Raw genomic sequence first — 18,117 nt, 5'->3', positions numbered from 1 at the left:
TAGAAGGCATTTACTGTGCTAAGGAAAGAGAAAGCAGAGAAAGGAGACAGGGAATAAGAGGGAAGGAGATTAACATTTTTGAGAGTGTGGCCACCCTCCTTGAAAGGGTGGTGCTTGAAAAACACCTAAAGGAAGTGAGCAGACCAGGTGGCTGTCTAGCAGAATAAAAATTAAATGAGCAAGAGTTGAATGAAACTTCTGATGGAAGAATAAACACAACAGGAGGAGCGCGTCAGTGCTGGCGAGATCAGCTACGTCCCGGGCCCTCCCGGCCCGCCTGCACTCGCTTCGCCCATGAGGAGGCGCTCCCGAGCTCATCCTGCAATCGTCTTTGCCCTCGGTCCGTGCGTGGGCACGCGCAGAAACCGCTAGGCGGCGTCGGTTTCCCTTCCCACGCGCGGATGCCGGCGTGGGCGGACGAGGCCGCGGTGCCCGCGCGTGCGCACAGCCGAGGCTGGGCGATCCCGGGGCGGGGTGGAGCGCAGCGGGGCGGGGCCGAGCTGGGCGGGGCGGGGGCTTGAGGTGATTCCCGAGCCGCAGCGGTAGGTCGGGCGGTGAGGGGAAACCGAAAGTGGGCGGCGGCCGCGGCTGTGGCCCTGGCGGAGACGGCGGCGAGAGCTGGGTCCACAGGCGCGGGGACCAGCCGTCGGCCCCCGGAACGAGGTAAGCGCAGGTCCGGCCGCGGGGGGCGCGACAGGTGCCGGGCGAAGTCGGACGAGGCTTGGGGACGGCGCGGCGCACCTGTGTCTCTAACGGGACAGTGGCCCGGGCGACGCTCGAATGGGCCTCCTCCCGGCCGCCGCAGGGATGCCGCGGCCCCGGAAACCGGGCCGGGCGCGGAGGGAGTTGGCGTTCCAGAGCGTTGTGTCTCCAATCTCCGGTGGGACTCCTCCCTCGGCCACTCGGGGCCGGGCTGTGGGATCCCCGGGGAGTCGGACAGACCGTGCTGCCGGCTGGGAGACGGGAGCGGTGGGGGAAATGCCGCAGCGGGGGTGTGGACGGGGGCGGGAGGGGCCGACCAGGAAGTGGTTCCCGGCACCGGCGGGACCGTCCGCAGCCGCGCGCCCGGAACCGGGGCCATCGGAGCCTCGGGCTGTGTGAACGCCCGTATTTTACACCCGGAGCTTTAAGTTTTGGAAAGGCACGGGCATGACTTTATGGACCAGCCCACGCAGGCCGCTCAAGGTAATGCAGGGCACAAATATCATCCGTTCGATCAAACCGCGAGCAGCACCGGTGGGCGCAGAGCTCCAGGCTCGGCAGGAAACGTGAATCCATGAATGAGTTGTCTCTTAACTTTCACCAAGACCCAGCAAGGTCAGGGTCTCAGCCTCAACTTCATGGGAAGAGGCTGGGAGCCCACACAGCCTGTCTGCTCTGATCCGCTTGAGGGGTATAATGCGTTTCCGTTAATCACCCAGGGTATCGCTCCCAGATCATTTCAATGACTGGGCAGGAAAGGGAAATACATATATTAGAGGGGAAAAAAGAAAAGAAAAGTCCTGGCTCAAAAGTGTTCTGAAAACTGCCCTACAAAACAAGACAAAACTAAGCAAAACAAAACAAAACTAAGCAAAACAAAACAAACTACTGATCTAGGTCATTCCCCGCCCCCTCCGCTCCCCACCCCCACCCTGCCCCCATCATACGAGTAGAAAAATTGCAGAAGAGTGTTACTCCTAATGATAAGCAATGATTTAATGACAGAAAGTGAAACCTTGACTCAAGTCCCCAACTTACCCCGAGCTGCCTTGATGGGCTACCTTGGTGTGTAGGTGTTGCGTCCTGCAAACAGTGTGGGCCTTGCAGACCTGGGTTGGAATCTGGGCTTCTCCTCTTATCCTGTGATCTTGAACAGACTGCAGATTTTCTTTGAACCTGGTTTTCTGTATATCAAATGGAAATATTTAGCTTAGTCTGCAAGGCTTTCGTGAGATAATTACTATAAATCCTTTGAATAATGTTAGGAAATGTTAACCCCCACCAAACTTCCCATAATTTACATAATTGGATTTCAGTTTCTTGGAAGCAGTGGCACGTCTTTAAACTCTCTATGTAATATAAAGCAGCACATGGTAGAGATTTTTGCAGTTCCACTCAACAGACGTTCATCGAGCATCAATTACATGCAAATTACTGTGCTGGGTCCAGGGAATTGCTCCTGAGGTCAGCTGGATTAGAACCCACATCTCCCGTGCCCAGTATAGTGCCCTTCTGTGGCACACAGCCTCCCTCTTTGCTAGTTAGACACAGCGAGGCTGTGAGGCAGCAGTTGGTGGTGCTTTCAGATTTCAGTCCCTGTAGATTGGAATGTAATCTCTGCTAAATGCCCTTCTAAGTGTACTGGTTGAATGTGGCTGAATGAACTATTGTATTTTGTACTAAGATTTAAACTTCTTGAAGGACCTCTCTTCAAGTTCTCTGTGCAACATAATCTAGTTGGAGACAATTTGAATGTAAAGGAAAAAGACTTTATAATCCAACACTAAGTGCCTACTCTGTGTTAGGTCCAGTGCTGTTTTCAAGAACTGAGATTTGACGTAGAGAGAGTACTTTGCTTCTGGGTGCTTTTAGGATCAACAGATAAATGCAGGAATGATAGAAATGCCTTGGTGTGTGGAGTGAAATCTAATTGGTGTTTCTCTCTTTATATAAAACTTATTTTCTCCACCCCCTACTCCCACTTTGTGCTTTTAAAAGCTGCTTTTTAAAAAAAAATTTCCCCATTGGGCCTTTTTAAAAAAAGTTTTGTCTTTCAAATAAGCTCTTTAAAAGTGATTTATTTTGTCATTTTAGCTGAAAATGTGTATATGTGCCAATTAGATCTTCTGATCAGCACAAGTTACCCAGTGTGACCCCAAAATGAACTCAGTATTTTAGCTGTTCAGCTCTGTCAGGAGGAAACAAACCCATGGTTCTTGTACCCCATTGCAGAACGCAAGGGACTCCGAGGAAAGTTGAAAGCCATAGATCTTGCCCACCTTCCTTATCTGCCATATGAAAAAAAGAGACTGAAGTCGCTTGCTGGCAGGGTCACATACACATAGTAGCATAAATAGGATTAAGACCCACACTCCTAAATAAGTGAGTTTGTCTTCTCTAGTATATAGATTTATGGAAAGGCCTTGCTTATATATTCATGGTATGAACTTAGAAATGCATGCATAATTTGGAGTTTGAAATTATAATAATTTTTAAAAAACAACTGCTTCCTGGAGATACTCTATGGAAGTATTATGCATCTCCAGGTGAGCCATTAATTACTATCTTTCCTTTTAAAAAGAATTCTAAGTAATTCAGGTAGTAACAAATAGACTATAATGGGAAAGAAAAGGTGACATGTTAAACTGTTGCAAGATGAGGAATCCAGTGGAAGGGTCTTAGGCAACAGCCCTTCCTCTTAGGCTCAGTGTATTGTTTTGTAAGATGAGGGATTGGAGATGATGTCTAAATTCTTTTCAGCATAGACATTCTGGACTTTAGAGGCCTGGCCTGTTGCTAAAATAATGTCTTCAAGGATAAGGGCATCCAGTTGCCAAAACTATATGTCCTGAGAGATACTAAAAATTGAAGCTGACTAAAGAGAGATTACTTGGTGATTTCAGTTTACCCTAATAATTCTTCGGGTTTATTTTGGGAGTTTAGTGCCACTCTACAACTCAAATTTATGACATGAAACATGCAATGAGGAAGACGAGCCAAGTAGTACAATTGGAAATAGTTGAGAAGAGAGAACCTTAGAGAAGAGAAAGCATAGGGGAGAGCTACACCAGCTTGGCTGAGGGTCTTTGGGCCCCAGCAGTAGGGAAACTCAGCAACGACAGGAAGCAGATAAAATGCAAATGCCTGAGCAGGGGAGGGTCAGTCAGTGGGGAGGGTCAGGGCGTGTCTAGAGGACACCAAAACCAGCTTTTTCAGAACAAGACTTTTTCTCAGGACCATTTTTAGGTGTATTAAAGAAAAAAAGCTGTGAATTTCCAAAATACAGTTTTGAATGTGAGAAGTATTTTAAGCTACTGAAATTGCTTCAGTCTTGCTTTTCTCAAGTTTGTCATTACTTTCCCCTGCTTCTTGCCCCACTTCTTGTACATATTAGCAGTTTGGGGTTCTCTTGGCTAATTGTATAGCAAAGAGGAAAGGGACAGAATGAAAGGATAAATGGTATCCTTTACCACCATTGAAATTTTGCAACAGTTGGCAATTCCTTTGTATTTGAATGCCACACCCTTCAGCCAGAATGTGGCAGATCCCTGTTTCATGCCACATTAAGGGCAAGTTGCTAAGCATACCCCAGGGTTGCTGTTAGTGTACTTTAAGCACCAAATTTACTCTCAGAAGGCGACTCTGCATTTGGAGAAGCTGTCCAGAAAGAAGCCCGGAAGACCTGGGTTCTTGCTGTGGTTCTGGTCATAAAAATATGTGAGACCTGGAATATTTACCCTGGGTCTCATTTTTCATAGTTGTGAAAAGGAGAGTTTGGAGGAGATGGTGTGAAGGTGCCCACTGGAATTCCATGCATCTCTCAGCTCCCCTTGCTGAGGTTGGGCCCACCGTTCCGTGCTGCATTCCTCGGCCAGGCAGGGTCTGGGGACATTGTGGGGTTGTACTCTGACAGGGCCTCTCTGCTGAGAGGCCACTTGCTAAAGCAGTAAGTGACTTTTTGTCTGTTATTTAGGTGAGAGATCTCAGAGGAGACAGCCATTGGGAGGAGTGGCTTTCTTACCAAGCTTGCCAGTTCATAAGTATGTTAATGAGGGAAGTAAGAAAATCTGGGAAAATTCTGGTATTTCAAATTTAATGCCATACTAAATCCAACATACCAATGTTCCTGTTAGTGCACTCTTAGCCTTTTAACACATATACTCCTGGGTAGTTCCCCACCCACACCGTGCTTCTAGGGAAATGTTTTAACTTAAGTAACTACTGAATGTCAAGTATTGTGGTAATCACATATAACTCTACTTTTGACATTTGTCATTCAGAAAGAGAGCCAAGGAGGAAAAAGAGAAGGAAGTGAAAGTCAAGTGCAGTATGTATTGTGATCTGTTGGGGCCAGTTTCTTCTTCCTTGACTGTGGTCTTTGGTAACTGACCTTGGTTGGTTTCTGAAATCAAAAATTGTCTGGTTAAATAATTCTCCAGGCCTGCTTCCACTTCACTCTGTTGTTTAGGATTGCCATTCAGTCAGAACAGCTCCCTTAAGTCCCTTTGTTATCTAAGAGAAGCCTTAAGAATTTTAACCTGAGAACCTGTGGTCTGAAACAGAGGGGGCCAACCTTATTTCTCCCAACCCAGTCTAACCTATGGTCCTCTAGGGCTTGCATAATATTCTCAAAATAAAAGTAATTTGAATTCCCTTAAACTTCAAATGTATGTATCGCAACACTTTTAGAAAATAGAAATAAGGGACAAGGGATTGGAAAGATCAAATTGGCAACTTTAAAAATTTGGGAAGCCACTTTAGAAAAACTTCAGTTATTTGGAGGAATGGCTAAAGGTTTCCCACTGAGACATTAAAAGCTGAAATTCCCTTGATAAGCTCCCTTTTTGTTTCTAATGGATGATGTCCAAGATGGTAAATTTGATTTTTATAGTTAGAGGAAAGTATTCTTATATACTGCACCTTTTATAAATGTTCTCCAGTATAATAGCCATCTTCAGGAAGTCTCAAATATGCCATGATAACCATGGAATTAACAAAACTGAGAGCATTTTGAAGCAATATAGTAGATTAGAAAATATAATGATTTTTTAAAGCTTTAGTTGTACCTTTCTTTTTGTCCAATGCCTAAAGTGGTATTGCTAAGTAGGAAGAGCAAACCAAACTGGAAGAAATTAACAAGCATGAGAGCAAAACATACATCTGAACAAAACATACAATCACACTACCATTCCAGGTTTTACTGTGCTTTCGTGCTTCTCACCAGCTTGGAGATCTTCAGTCTTACAGCCTAAGGGACTATTCTTCCCTCCAAAAAGTTGTTTGCAAATAGAGAATTATAGTATTCCATGAAAACAGCATATAATTTAAAAGGCAGGGGATGGAGGGGGAAGTGGAGTTATACTTAATTCATGTGGTCAGGCATTGTTTCGCAGTCTTCTCAAGTGTAAGGTCCTTTTTGTTGTTAGCTTTGTAAAAATTTGTGAAATACCACATACTAGTGATTGCACTTCCAGTGTCTTATCGGCTGATAAACTATATTACAATTCAAAGCTGTTGAGAATTCAGTATCAATTTGAGTTTGTGAATCCCAGTGGTATCGGCACACTGTTTGAAAAACAGGAATACGTGTGTGACGAGAGTATTCAAGCAGTGCTTACTGCTCATCGTAGTGTACAGACTCCTTGCAGTAACACTGTGGCCCTGAGCTGGGCCTGCTTATGAGGACACTGGCTCAGAGAAGGAAGGCCCAGAAATAATCTGCCTGGTGGTTCTCAGCCACAGCTTGGTGACACAGTTGGCCGTCTCAGTTGGTTTATAACCGTCATTAAAATTTGCAAATGGCCCTGGCTGGTGTGGCTCAGTGGATTGAATGCTAACCTGCAAACCAAAGGGTTGCCAGTTTGATTCCCAGTCAGGGCATATGCCTGGGTTGCAGGCCAGGTCCCCAGTAGCAGGTGTGTGAAAGGCAACCACACATTGATGTTTCTCTCCCTCTCTTTCTCCTTCCCTTCCCCTCTCTCTAAAAAGAAATAAATAAAAAATCTTTTAAAAAATTTGCAAATAATTTTAAAAATAAATTAAAGATTATTCCTTTAATAGTTCACATTTCAGTGAGTAGGAGAGAAAAGCAGTGGTGTTAGGTAGATGGAGAATTTCTAATTCATTCATTCAGTGTTTGTTGAACCCTTGTTGTGGGCTGGGCACTATAGATTCAGCAGTGACCAAAACTTCACAAAACCCTGCTTTCCCAGAGCTTACATTCAAGTTGAGGAGACAGATGGTAAAATTAAATAAAGATGAGTATTTGGTGGTGGTGGTAAGTGCTAAGAAGTGAACTAAGGCAAGGAAGGGGAGTAGGGAGTACTGAGCAGCTGGCATAACTGTTCTGATTTTGAAAAGGGTGACCAGGGAAGGCCTTACTGAGAAGGTGACATTTGAGCAAATACCTGAAAGTAAGGCAGTGAACTGTGTGGAGCCCTGGAGCAAGGACTTGCGACACAGAGGAAATGTCAAGTACAAAAGCTCTAATGTGAAGCTATTTAGGGCATGCTCCAGGAAAAGCAAGGAGGCTGGTCTGGGTAGGGTGGAAGGAGGGGGGAAAAAAGAGAAGGAGGAATTGAGGTCAGGAAGTGGGGTGGCTACAGATCATGTAGGGCCCTTTTGGACCCTGTGAAAACTTTAGCCTTTTGTCTGAGTGAGTCAGGAAGTCCTTGGAGAGTTTTGAGCAGAGGAATGATGTGATATGATTTATGGTGTAAAAGGATCACTGTAGCTGTGATATGGAGAATTGATTCTAGGAGGTGAAGTGGAAGCAGAGCGACGAGCTAGGAGGCTGTTGCCCCGACCCGGGCAGGAGATGTTGGCGTGGGGTGGACTAGGGTGATCTCCAAAGAGGTGGTGAGCAGTGGGGGAACTGTGGACCTCAGTGAGTCTGTCCATCTCCTCGCATCATTTTGTGGTGGTTGTGGTGGTGATGATAGTAGTAAGGACTTGAGAACCATGAATACCAAACCTCTTCATCATCACGTAAGGAGACCAAGGCCCAGGAGAAGGGATTTGTCCCAGGAAAATAGGTGCTGTTGACATTATGGTATTAACTTAAGACACAAGCAAGAGGAAGCCCAGGCACAACCTTCTGTAGTCCCCTCCCCCTTCCCCAAATGAAGTCAAAATAAAAAAAAGATTAAACAACTTTGGGTTTTAATTATAGATTTTAACTATGATAATATGTACATTAAAGAGAAACTGAAACTAGGATATATGTGTATGACATGAGCCTGTCTTGAGATCAGGTTGGGAAGTCTGATTTAGGGGGAAAAAGTCTATCAGTTGCCAATAAAAGAAAATAAGCAAACACAGGGTTAGAGAGAATGGGGAGAATGAAAAATAAGGATGAGCACTTCTGCGCCACACAAATTAACACTGGTTTGTTATTTATTTAATTTTATTATCAGTTCACTGTAAATACATACATTGTATTTACATGAAACATATCTGAATGTTGGGCAGAAGGATAGGATAATTAGGATACGGATTCTGCTGTATCTTGACAGTCTAGGTCCCAAAAGAAGAAGTCCCATTTAAAGAGGGCGGGATTAAGGAGGCAAGCATCAGGCAAAGCTTTCCAGCTTTCACTATACTATGTGGCAGTTAGACAGGCTATGTGTGTGTGTGTGGGGGGGGGGGGGTGTTGGGACCCCCCCCCCCCGACTTGCACCTCCAAACTTGTTAAGTTCCCTATTTGAGAGATCCCTGCTGCCAAATGTTTCAGAGAAGAAATAAGGGAGATAGAGGGGGACATTTCAGAGAAAGTGACCTAGAATTGTCCTCCCATAGGTGGAAGTAGGAGGCTTTCATAGAGGGCAGTTTATAGCACAAGCCTCTGATTAGCCTCTAAGATGGGATTAGACCTGTCCTTTCAAACCAGTGTCATTTTGTTAGGAATTTTACACTTATGTTCATGAGGATGTTGGTGTGTGCTTTTCTTGCAGTGTCTTTGTCTGGTTTTGGTATCAGCATAATGCTGGCCCCATGAAGTAAGTTCAGGAGTGTTCCCTTCCCCTATGTTTTCTGGAAGAATTTGTGTATAAGTGTCTATTCTTCCTTTAGTGTTAGGTATAATTTGCCAAGAAAAAGCCATCTTGGCTTTGAATTTTCCTTCTGTAAAGGCTTTTTACTACAAATTCAGTTTCCCTGATAGATGTAAGGATACTAATATTATCTATTTCTTCTTGGGTGTGCTTTGGATTTGTGTCTTTCAATGAATGTGCCTATTTTATCTAAATTACTGAATTTATTGGCATAAATTGTTCATAATATTCTCTTATAAATATCTGTGGTACTGTTGTCTTCCTGATGAATTGGCAGCCCCCTGTTCAATCCCATTTTTGATAATTTGTGTTTGCTATTGTTTTCTTGACTAATCTGCATGGAGGTTTATCCATTTTATTGATTTTTTTTAAAAACTAGTTTTGCTTTCATTCTTTCTTCATTTTTTTCCTATTTCATTACAGACCTTTTTCATCATTTCAATATTTATGTTGCTCTCATCTTTGTTATTTCCTTTTGTTCCACTTGCTTTTGTTATAATTTGCTCTCTTTTGTTCTGCTGTATCTCAAGGTTGTAGATTAGATCACTGATTTGGGACCTTTCTTCTTTTCTAACATAATTATATAATGCTGTAAGTTGCCCTCTAAATGCTGCTTTAACTGCAACCAGTAAATTTTACATATTGTGTTTTCATTTATTTAAAAATATTTTCTAATTTTGGGGGAGCCTTCCTCTTTGATCCTTGGTTATTTAGACATATGTCATTAAATTTACCAATACATCTGTTATTGATACCTAATTTAATTTTGCTCTGGCCATGATATGTTCTTTATGTAATTTTGGTTATTCTAAATTGGTCAAGAATTGTTTTAAGTTTCAGAATATATTCCATCTTGGTGAATGTACCAAGTGCTCTTGAAAAGGATGTGCATTCTGTTGTTGGAGTGGAATATTCTATAAATATCAATTAGATTAGTTTGGTTGATAGTGTTGTTCAGCTCTTTTATATCCTTAATGATTTTTTATTGTTGTTTACTGGTTCTACTAGCTGAAAAGGAGCTGTGAAGTCTGCAACCATAACTGTGAATCTATTTATTCTTTAAGCTGTGTTGGTTTTGCTTCCTGTTTTGAAGTTTTGACTGTAGGTGCAGTCTCATTTAGGATTGTTATGTCTTCCTGATGAATAAACTCTTTAATTATTATGTAATCTTCTCTCTCTATCCCTGCTGGTATTCCTTGTTCTGATATGAATATAGCCATGTATTAGCATGTCATATCATTTTCTTTTTAACCATTTTAACCTATTTATTTATATTTAAAATAGGCTTCTTATAGATAGTATTTGATAAGTCTTTCCTTTATATCCACTCTGCTACTCTAACATTTTATTAGAATATTTTGGTCATTTACATTTAATATAATTATTGGTAAGGTTTGTTTTCAGTCTAGCATTTTGTTAGTTGTTTTCTAATTGTCTTTTCCCTGCAGTTATTGTTGTTCTTTGTTTGCTCTCATCTTTATTATTTCCTTCCAATTTTTTTTACTTCTGCCTGCTTTATGATTGAATTTTTATTCTGTTTTATTTTTACTATTGGCTTTTTAGCTATACCTAAAAAATTTTAGTGGATGCCCTAGTATTTACAATTTATGTCTTTATCACATTCAACTTTTAAATAATATTATACTACTTTAGGTACAGTATAAGAACCTTCCAGTAGTATACTTGCAGTTTCTCTCATTCTTTGTGCTATCATTGTTGTACATTTTGCTTTTACATAACTATGCACCCCACATGAGGGAATTTTTTTTGGTGATGGAAATGTCTATATCTTGATTGTGATGATGATTGTATGAGTGTATATATTTTTCAAAACTCAGTACATGTTACACATATGATGAGTAAATTTTATTGTATATAAATTATACCTAAATGAAGATTTGGAAATATAGAAGTGTGTATGTATATATGTATATGTGTGTATATGTCTATCTGTTTATCTGTCTATAGAGAGAGTAAGAATATTGACCTAGTATAGGACTTTCTTAGACTATAGTTAATTACATGTTGTTGGTGCTGGTGGTGACAATTTGAAAAAAAGTTAGTATTTAATCAAGAGAAGTCCATGATGAATACTTAGGTTATTTGTCATTTAAATCTTGCTATCATTTGAGTATCATATTTATAATTAAAAGGGCCCACACTTGAGCTGATATTTTGTCTGCTTTTTCAAAAGGACAAATGAGGAAATTGATAAAATGCTCTGCTGCCCAATATGACATCTAATAGCTATATTTAATTTAATTTAAAATCCAGTTCCTCAGTCGTGTTGGACACATTTCGGGTGCTTAGTAGTTCATGTGGCTCTTGGCTACCATGTTGGACAGCACAGATATAAACCATTTTCATCATCACAGAAAATTCTAGTGGATTGTACTGTTGAAAGAAAATATAACAAGTTGTCCATGGCTTATTTTTCCTCCTCCCTTTAATGAAGGGCTAAGTTAACTTTTCCTGGCTGTTTGAATGTGATTTTCCTAATCTGTTTTCATTTTATTTACCATTGGTCTAAAGAAAATTGGAATGGTAAATTTTGAAACATGACTGTTACTGATCAATGATAATTTTTAGCCAAGGTCCTCATGGATTTCCCAGGTGCCAAAATTCAGTAGATACCTTTTTTCTCTCACTTGTCTGCTTTTGAACATGCCATTCTTCTTGGTTCTTTCCTCTTTTTGTTTATGTGACACTGTGACTCTGACTTTTCTTTTTTCTTTTTTAAAAATTTTATTATTTATTTATTTTCAGACAGAGTGGAAGGGACGGAGAAAGAGAGGGAGAGAAACATCAATGTGTGGTTGCCTCTCACGCACCCCCTACTGGGGACTTGGCCCACAACCCAGGCATGTGCCCTGACTGGGAATCGAACAGGCGACCCTTTGGTGTACAGGCCAGAGCTCAATCCACTGAGTCACACCAGCCAGGGCTGGCTCTGCCTTTTCTAATTCATTTTTTCTGGTCCCTTTTTCTCAGCCTTTTATAGTTGATTCTTCCTTCACCCATTCCTTAAATGATAGCCTTCCACAAATGTACATCCTTAACTTTGTTTTTGACTCCCTAGTCACCAAATACCACATATATGCTGAAGGCCAGCAATCTGTAACCAGCTCATACCTCTCACTTAAGTTCCTATTAAGTATATCTATGTGGCTGCCCTAAGAGCATCCCAAATGCCTATATCCAGAATTAATTCACTCTCTTCCTTTATTACAAACCTGCCTCTACCTCACCTCAGTATGGCTCATTACTCTCCACCACCCTTCTAAGATAGGAACTTGGAACACCCTTCACCATCCAAACCAGTTAATCAATTCCTGTTGATTTTGCCTCTTAATTACCTCTCAAATTGGTTTTTTTTTTTTTTGTTTATTCCCAAGGTCCTGTTTTCATGTCCTCCACATTTCTAAATATTCTCTTGAGTTATTAGTTTTTCTCCTTCTAATTTATCTTCCCCACTACTGAATAGTGATGATCCTAAAATGCAGAACTAATCACTTTATCTCCCTATTTAAAATCCCTCCAAGGCTCCACATTACTTTTGGCAAAAAAGCAAACATATTAGTGTGATATGATGGTCTCTTCTGGGTCTGCCTCTTCCCACGTCTCCCATCCCTGTCTTTCAGTCCTTAGCTTGGAATCTTTGTTCAAGCAAGGCCAGCCATTTAACTGCCTGAAATTCGGAACCACCCATGTCCTTCTTTCTCGTCACTGTGCCTTGTGTACTTTCTGTTCCCTCTATTTGGGGCTGATACCTCTCCCCATCTCTGCCTCCCCTACATACACACACACACACACACACACACACACACGCACGCACGTGCGTGTACACCCTTTTCCTCCTCGTCTGGCTGATCCTGTCCTGTCCTCTAGGTTTCCATTTGGGCGTCCTCTCATCTGGGAGACATTCTCAGATACCTTCCTCCCACAGGCTAGTCTTTGTGCCTTTCTGATTTCCCCTGTGTTCTCATAACATTCTGTGCTTTTCTCTACCTTAGCTGTTACCACCCTGTGTTGTAATAGCACAGAAGTATCCAGTAACAAATTATGAAATAATCTTAACAAGTGTAAACTCTGAAAATCAACTTGAATTCACAAGCTAATGAATCATCTCACAATAATCTTCTACTGTGCTCGTGTAGGTGAAGATGCTGGAAGCTGATCTGGTTTCAAAAATGCTACGAGCTGTTCTACAGTCTCATAAGAATGGAATAGCATTGCCTCGGCTCCAAGGAGAGTACAAATCCTTGACTGGAGACTGGATCCCCTTCAAGCAGTTAGGTTACCCAACGCTGGAAGCCTATCTAAGAAGTGTGCCGGCAGTTGTCAGGATAGAGACCAGTAGGTCTGGTGAGGTAAGGAGGTAATTGTGCGTATCACAAAAGTCAAACCAATTCTTAATTGTGTGTCTGGCACTTTCAGTCTCGTAACTGTGATAGAAGTCAAAGTGAAAGGTGGTTTGGAATTGGTAGTGATAGAACAGCATTCAAGCACAGCCTAGATTTGAATTACCTTGGTTAATCCTGCAAATTCCTTCTGTTGTAAAAATAAGATTTTAACCACATTAAGAAATTTTAAAATTGAGGTTTATGCATTCTCAACATCCAGATGAAATAACTGTACTGGAGACCTTAACTGTCTAAACATCCCACGCATCCCTTATAAACCTGCTACAGCTGTTCTCCCAGGTTGCCAATGATCTGATCACCAAACTAACAGACACTTTGAAATTCTCATCATTTGACCTCACTCCTATCTATTCCTGTTATCTGGACCTAGTTCAGTCCCTAAATGATCATTTAGCACTTGATTATTACAGAGTCCTCCCTACCATTCTCTCTCTTTAGTCCCTTCTCTCTCTAGCCTGACCTTGTCTTCACACCAATGTGAACATATTAAATAGTCTATAAGTTCACATCCTTTAGTTTCTCTAGAATAATATCATATATTGATATTTATATTCTCTGTATATTTTATGTATAACATGGGCAATTTGTTGCTAGAAGTAAAATTTTTATTGTACATACCCTGTGACCCAGAAGTTTCACTTCTGGTATCTGCCCAACATACAGTATGAAAGATATGGATAAACCATCACCACCCCAAGGACAAGCAGAAACACCACCCCCCCAAAAAAAACCCCAATACATTTTCTTAGTACATTTGTAAATACATAGAACAGGTATGAAGTGTCTTCTCACCAAAACTTAGAAGAGTTATTCATCTGTTCACAGTGGGCGGGGGAGGCACTGGGCGGAGGCGGAAGACGGGGCCCAGGATCGGGAGAGTGGTCAAAGGGGGCGTTCACCTGGTCTGTAGCAACTTTTGTAAGGAGCAGGTGTACATTAATTAAGTATTATATTAATAACAAAACTTTCTTCAGCATCCCTGACTCTTCCAGAAAGATTTAAGCCATACTTTCTTCTTGGCATCTTGTAATTCATCCAGCATACTGTTTGACACAGCGTTTTCTGTTTAGTCTCTTTGTCTCTTTTTCCTTCATAAGTTTCTTGAAGATGAGAGATTATTTTTTTTATCCCTAATAGCTGGTGCTTAATAAATGTGTCAAATGTATGAATCATAAAATATCTTAATGGATTAATAAATTAACAGTGGTTCATATCATTACTAAGCTATAACTTACTCTTTATTTCCCTATTTTGGACATTTTCAGCGTTTTCAGGTTTTGAATATTAGAATAGCCCCTAGTGCACATATTTGGGTATGTAACTTTTCTTCTTTTGAATTACATGCTTATAACATATTTTTACAAACGGAAATACTGGCCCAAAGAATAGGGACATGTTTTGGATTATTTTGCTCTCCTGTTCTTGATTTCAATTTAGAATCAAAGACTTACATAGCAGATGGGGCTTTAGGGATGATCTAGTCCTAATAGTCTACATACTTTTTAAAGATTTTTTTTTTCAAATATTCTATATGTCACACCAGTGTTTTTTGTGTTTTTTTTTTTTTTTAAGGTAAAAAGCTGAGCTGCTGTGTTTTAAGTGGGAGCAGAGGGTCCAGCCCTCTACTTGCCCAGCCGGGCCTTCATGCCCTTGCCACTGCGAGGCCCCTGGGGGCACCTCCATGGAATCCTGTGGCTCCTCTGAACAGTTTGAAAACCCCAGATCTAAGTCCTGTAAAACCCTGTTTTACAGCTGCAAATACTGAGATTAGGGAGGTCAACTGATTTGCCCTAAATCACCGAGCTCATCGGTGCGGTGGTAAGACTAGGACTTAGTGGTGTTTGAAAGGTAATGCAACAGAGCAACTACAAGTACCTGCTTTGGACTCAGAGAGCCTCACATGGCCTAGCTGTGTGGCTTGGGAGAGTTGTTGACTTTCCTGAGCCTCTGTTTCCCATTATTTAAAATGGAATAAAATTTATCTCACATTATTTGAGGTAGTATGTATAGATGACAGGTTTCTCTTGGTTCATTTGTTAATCCCATAGTACCTAGCACATTGTAGATGCTTAATCAATACCAGTTTAAGGAATAAATGAAATTTTCAATTTAAGCAAAGAAGATTATTCCATATACTTGATTTCTCTGTACAATTTTGCTCTAACATTTTCAAGGAGAAGAAAGACATAACTATTTGCATACAGCTTGATTTGGGACATGTAAACTCACTGGGATCCACGTTTAAAAACTGGCCCCTGGGCACTAGTGTGTCTGAGAGATGTTTCCCCTCTCACTTTATCTCTTATAAATAGATCACCTGTTATGCTGTGGCCTGCACAGAAACTGCGAGAATCGCTCAGCTTGTGGCTCGCCAGAGGAGTTCTAAAAGGAAGACTGGGCGGCAAGTTAATTGTCAAATGAGAGTAAAGAAAGCCATGCCATTTTTTCTAGAAGGTAAGGTCTTTTCACATGCTAAAAAAAGTAAGCCTATGCGTGCATACACTGACATGTAGAATTATGGAAATATTGCTTGTATTCATGACAAACACTTAGAGTTGTTAACCTTCACATATCAAGGGTAGAGTCCTGAGGCTGGTATTTCCATTTGAAATTAAGTGAACATGATGAGCATGACTTACCAAATGAGGAAATTACTCAGCGTGAAATTACTCAGAGAAGATTTTAATTAAGCTTATGGCAAAATATGGTTTTATTCTTTTAGATTATTTGACGGAAAGCCTCGTCCAGAGTGTTGGATGAACCAAGAACTTTGATTTAATGTCTTACTTAGCAACGCATGTCTTTTAGTATAAATCGTCTATTTTCAGAAAAACATGAATTATATAGTATGCAAAGGTGTTAAATAGGCAACTCCACCTGTGTTTACCAAACACTCATCTCAAGGAACTTACAGTCAGTCCTAAAACTGAATTCTCAAGAAATAGTTCAGTGGTAATAGGAAAGATAGATGCCTAAATCCACAGCAAGCCTTTTAGGTGAGTGAGGATGGCAATGGAGGGCTTCACAGTGAACAGGATACTTGAACCCAGACTTCAAGTGATGGGAAGAGTTTAAATTGATGGAGGAGAGATGGGAGGACTGAGAGATGGTGGAGTGTGCTGTATTTGTAAGAACATGAGGAGGCGGCCACTGAAGTGTCAGCTGGTAAGAAGAGGAAAGTAACTGGCTAGCCTAGTAGATGAAACCACATTTTGAAGAACCTCATCTGTTAAATACTCACCAATCTTCTCTTCCCGCACTGACACACCTTCAAGTAGCTACTTCATCACATTCTTACATACTGCTCGGGGAGTAGAGACCTACAGAAAACATCTGGACAGCAGAGTGACATGATGAAACCAGGGTGTGGGGAAGCTAATTAATTCCATTCTGTATGTCTAACTTCATAGGAAAACCAAAGGCTACTCTCAGACAACCAGGATTTTCTTCAGATTTTCCTATCAGCAAAAAGCCTAATCCAACACTGTCAAGAGATAAAGGAAACTCTCCTGGAATTAAGTATGATGCTGAAATGCTACCTTACACATTGCATACCAATGCTGGAAATGAAGTATTCAGAGATGTTCCAGTGCAGAGGCACGTGACCATGCCTACCAACAATAGGTATGTGCACTTTGTCTGACTAAAAGGAGAGGTTTAATGAACCTAGGGTAATAAATGTTAAACATGTATGTTCAGAATAAGAAGGAAATACTTCCTGTTCTGTCTAATGTAAGTTCATATGTAGTAGAGAAATGCGTCGTTACTAGTAAGTCTGCTTTTCCTGGCTGCGTGAATGTCATTCTCTGAATATCTCGATTTTGTATTTTCTCTGCATTTTTGGTATTCTCTCCTTTTGAAATTCACTTTAAAAGCTCTCACAATTCTTCTAAGATGCCACTTCAGCATAACTTACAACTTTTTCTGAAGACTTTTCTTATAATTAATTTTGGATTTTTAAATAAAATCTGATTTATTTGCACACACCACTGTGCTCCAGTAATCAATCCATAATTTTACAGTAGCATAATACATCCATACTTCAGAATGCTGGTCTGGTGTTAATACAACCTTAAAGTCTTCAGTTGGTTGCTGCCATTCACAAGCCAGGGGAAATAAGTGAAATTATTTTATCTTTCGGGGCTGTGGTGTCCTCATTTGTCCAGTGAAAATGTTAACTAGGCAATCTCAAATTTCATTTCCAAGTCTAAGTTTTATGGTTTATAAAAGGTCATGCAGGTCAGCAAACTACAACCCATCAGCCAAATCCTTTAACTTAGTGTTCAAAAATCCCATTTTATGCAAAAGCTAGTTTCCCTAGTTTCCCCCACATGGGCAACCTCCCACCCCAATACGAGGATATTTAGAAAGAATTAATGTTTTTTAAGTTACATAAAAGGGTATTAATTTTTAAATTTTGGCTTTTTAAATAAAGTAACCCTTAAATATTTGCCATAATGGTAAATAGTTAATGTTGTTTATGGTTATCATAGTTGTGATAAGATCTAGAAAAATACACAGTTAAAACTGAGAGATCGACTGAAAGCATTAAGTGGTTTCAGTATGTGTCTGAGGTACAACTGTTTCTTCTGATTATATGCCTCAATGTCAAAGTCTCATTTTTTAATTAAATATATAAAATGATAGCAAAATCAGGCATTCTGGATTGCAGGGTCTGGGAGCATTCCCATGATCTGGTGTCTCCTACCCCTTACCAAGTGGCACTAGGCGGCCCAGGTAAGTGCCTTCCATCCCTGCAGGTAGCACCAGCAGTGATTATGTGGGGGCCCTAAGAGCAGCCTAAACAGTGGACCCAAGTTGGTGCCCTCTGACCTGCAGCCTAGCTTCTGCCCCTCCCACTTAGCAGCACCAGGCCCAGGGAAGTACATTCTGCTCCCATGGGCAGCATTTGCAGAGATCAAGCAGAAGCCCCAACAGCA

General features: G+C 41.1%; 1 protein-coding gene across 1 annotated transcript in view; it reads left to right on the top strand.

The window, feature by feature from the left end:
• The first annotated feature begins 525 nt into the window (after positions 1 to 525).
• TDRD7 (tudor domain containing 7) overlaps positions 526 to 18,117 on the top strand; it is a 60,191-nt gene continuing 42,599 nt past the window's right edge. The window contains exons 1-4 of the mRNA XM_054584634.1: positions 526 to 663; positions 12,911 to 13,123; positions 15,490 to 15,631; positions 16,588 to 16,801. Coding sequence (XP_054440609.1) covers positions 12,917 to 13,123; positions 15,490 to 15,631; positions 16,588 to 16,801 — 563 coding nt within the window. The 5' untranslated portion in view covers positions 526 to 663; positions 12,911 to 12,916. The remainder of the gene's footprint in view (positions 664 to 12,910; positions 13,124 to 15,489; positions 15,632 to 16,587; positions 16,802 to 18,117) is intronic.

This window comes from Pteronotus mesoamericanus, unplaced genomic scaffold (genome assembly GCF_021234165.1).
Source record: "Pteronotus mesoamericanus isolate MK-2021 breed Mesoamerican mustached bat unplaced genomic scaffold, CSHL_Meso_final contig_78, whole genome shotgun sequence".
Taxonomy (NCBI): Eukaryota; Metazoa; Chordata; class Mammalia; order Chiroptera; family Mormoopidae; genus Pteronotus; species Pteronotus mesoamericanus.
Note: the sequence above shows the minus strand (reverse complement) of the source record. Positions and strands in the feature narration are given on the sequence as shown.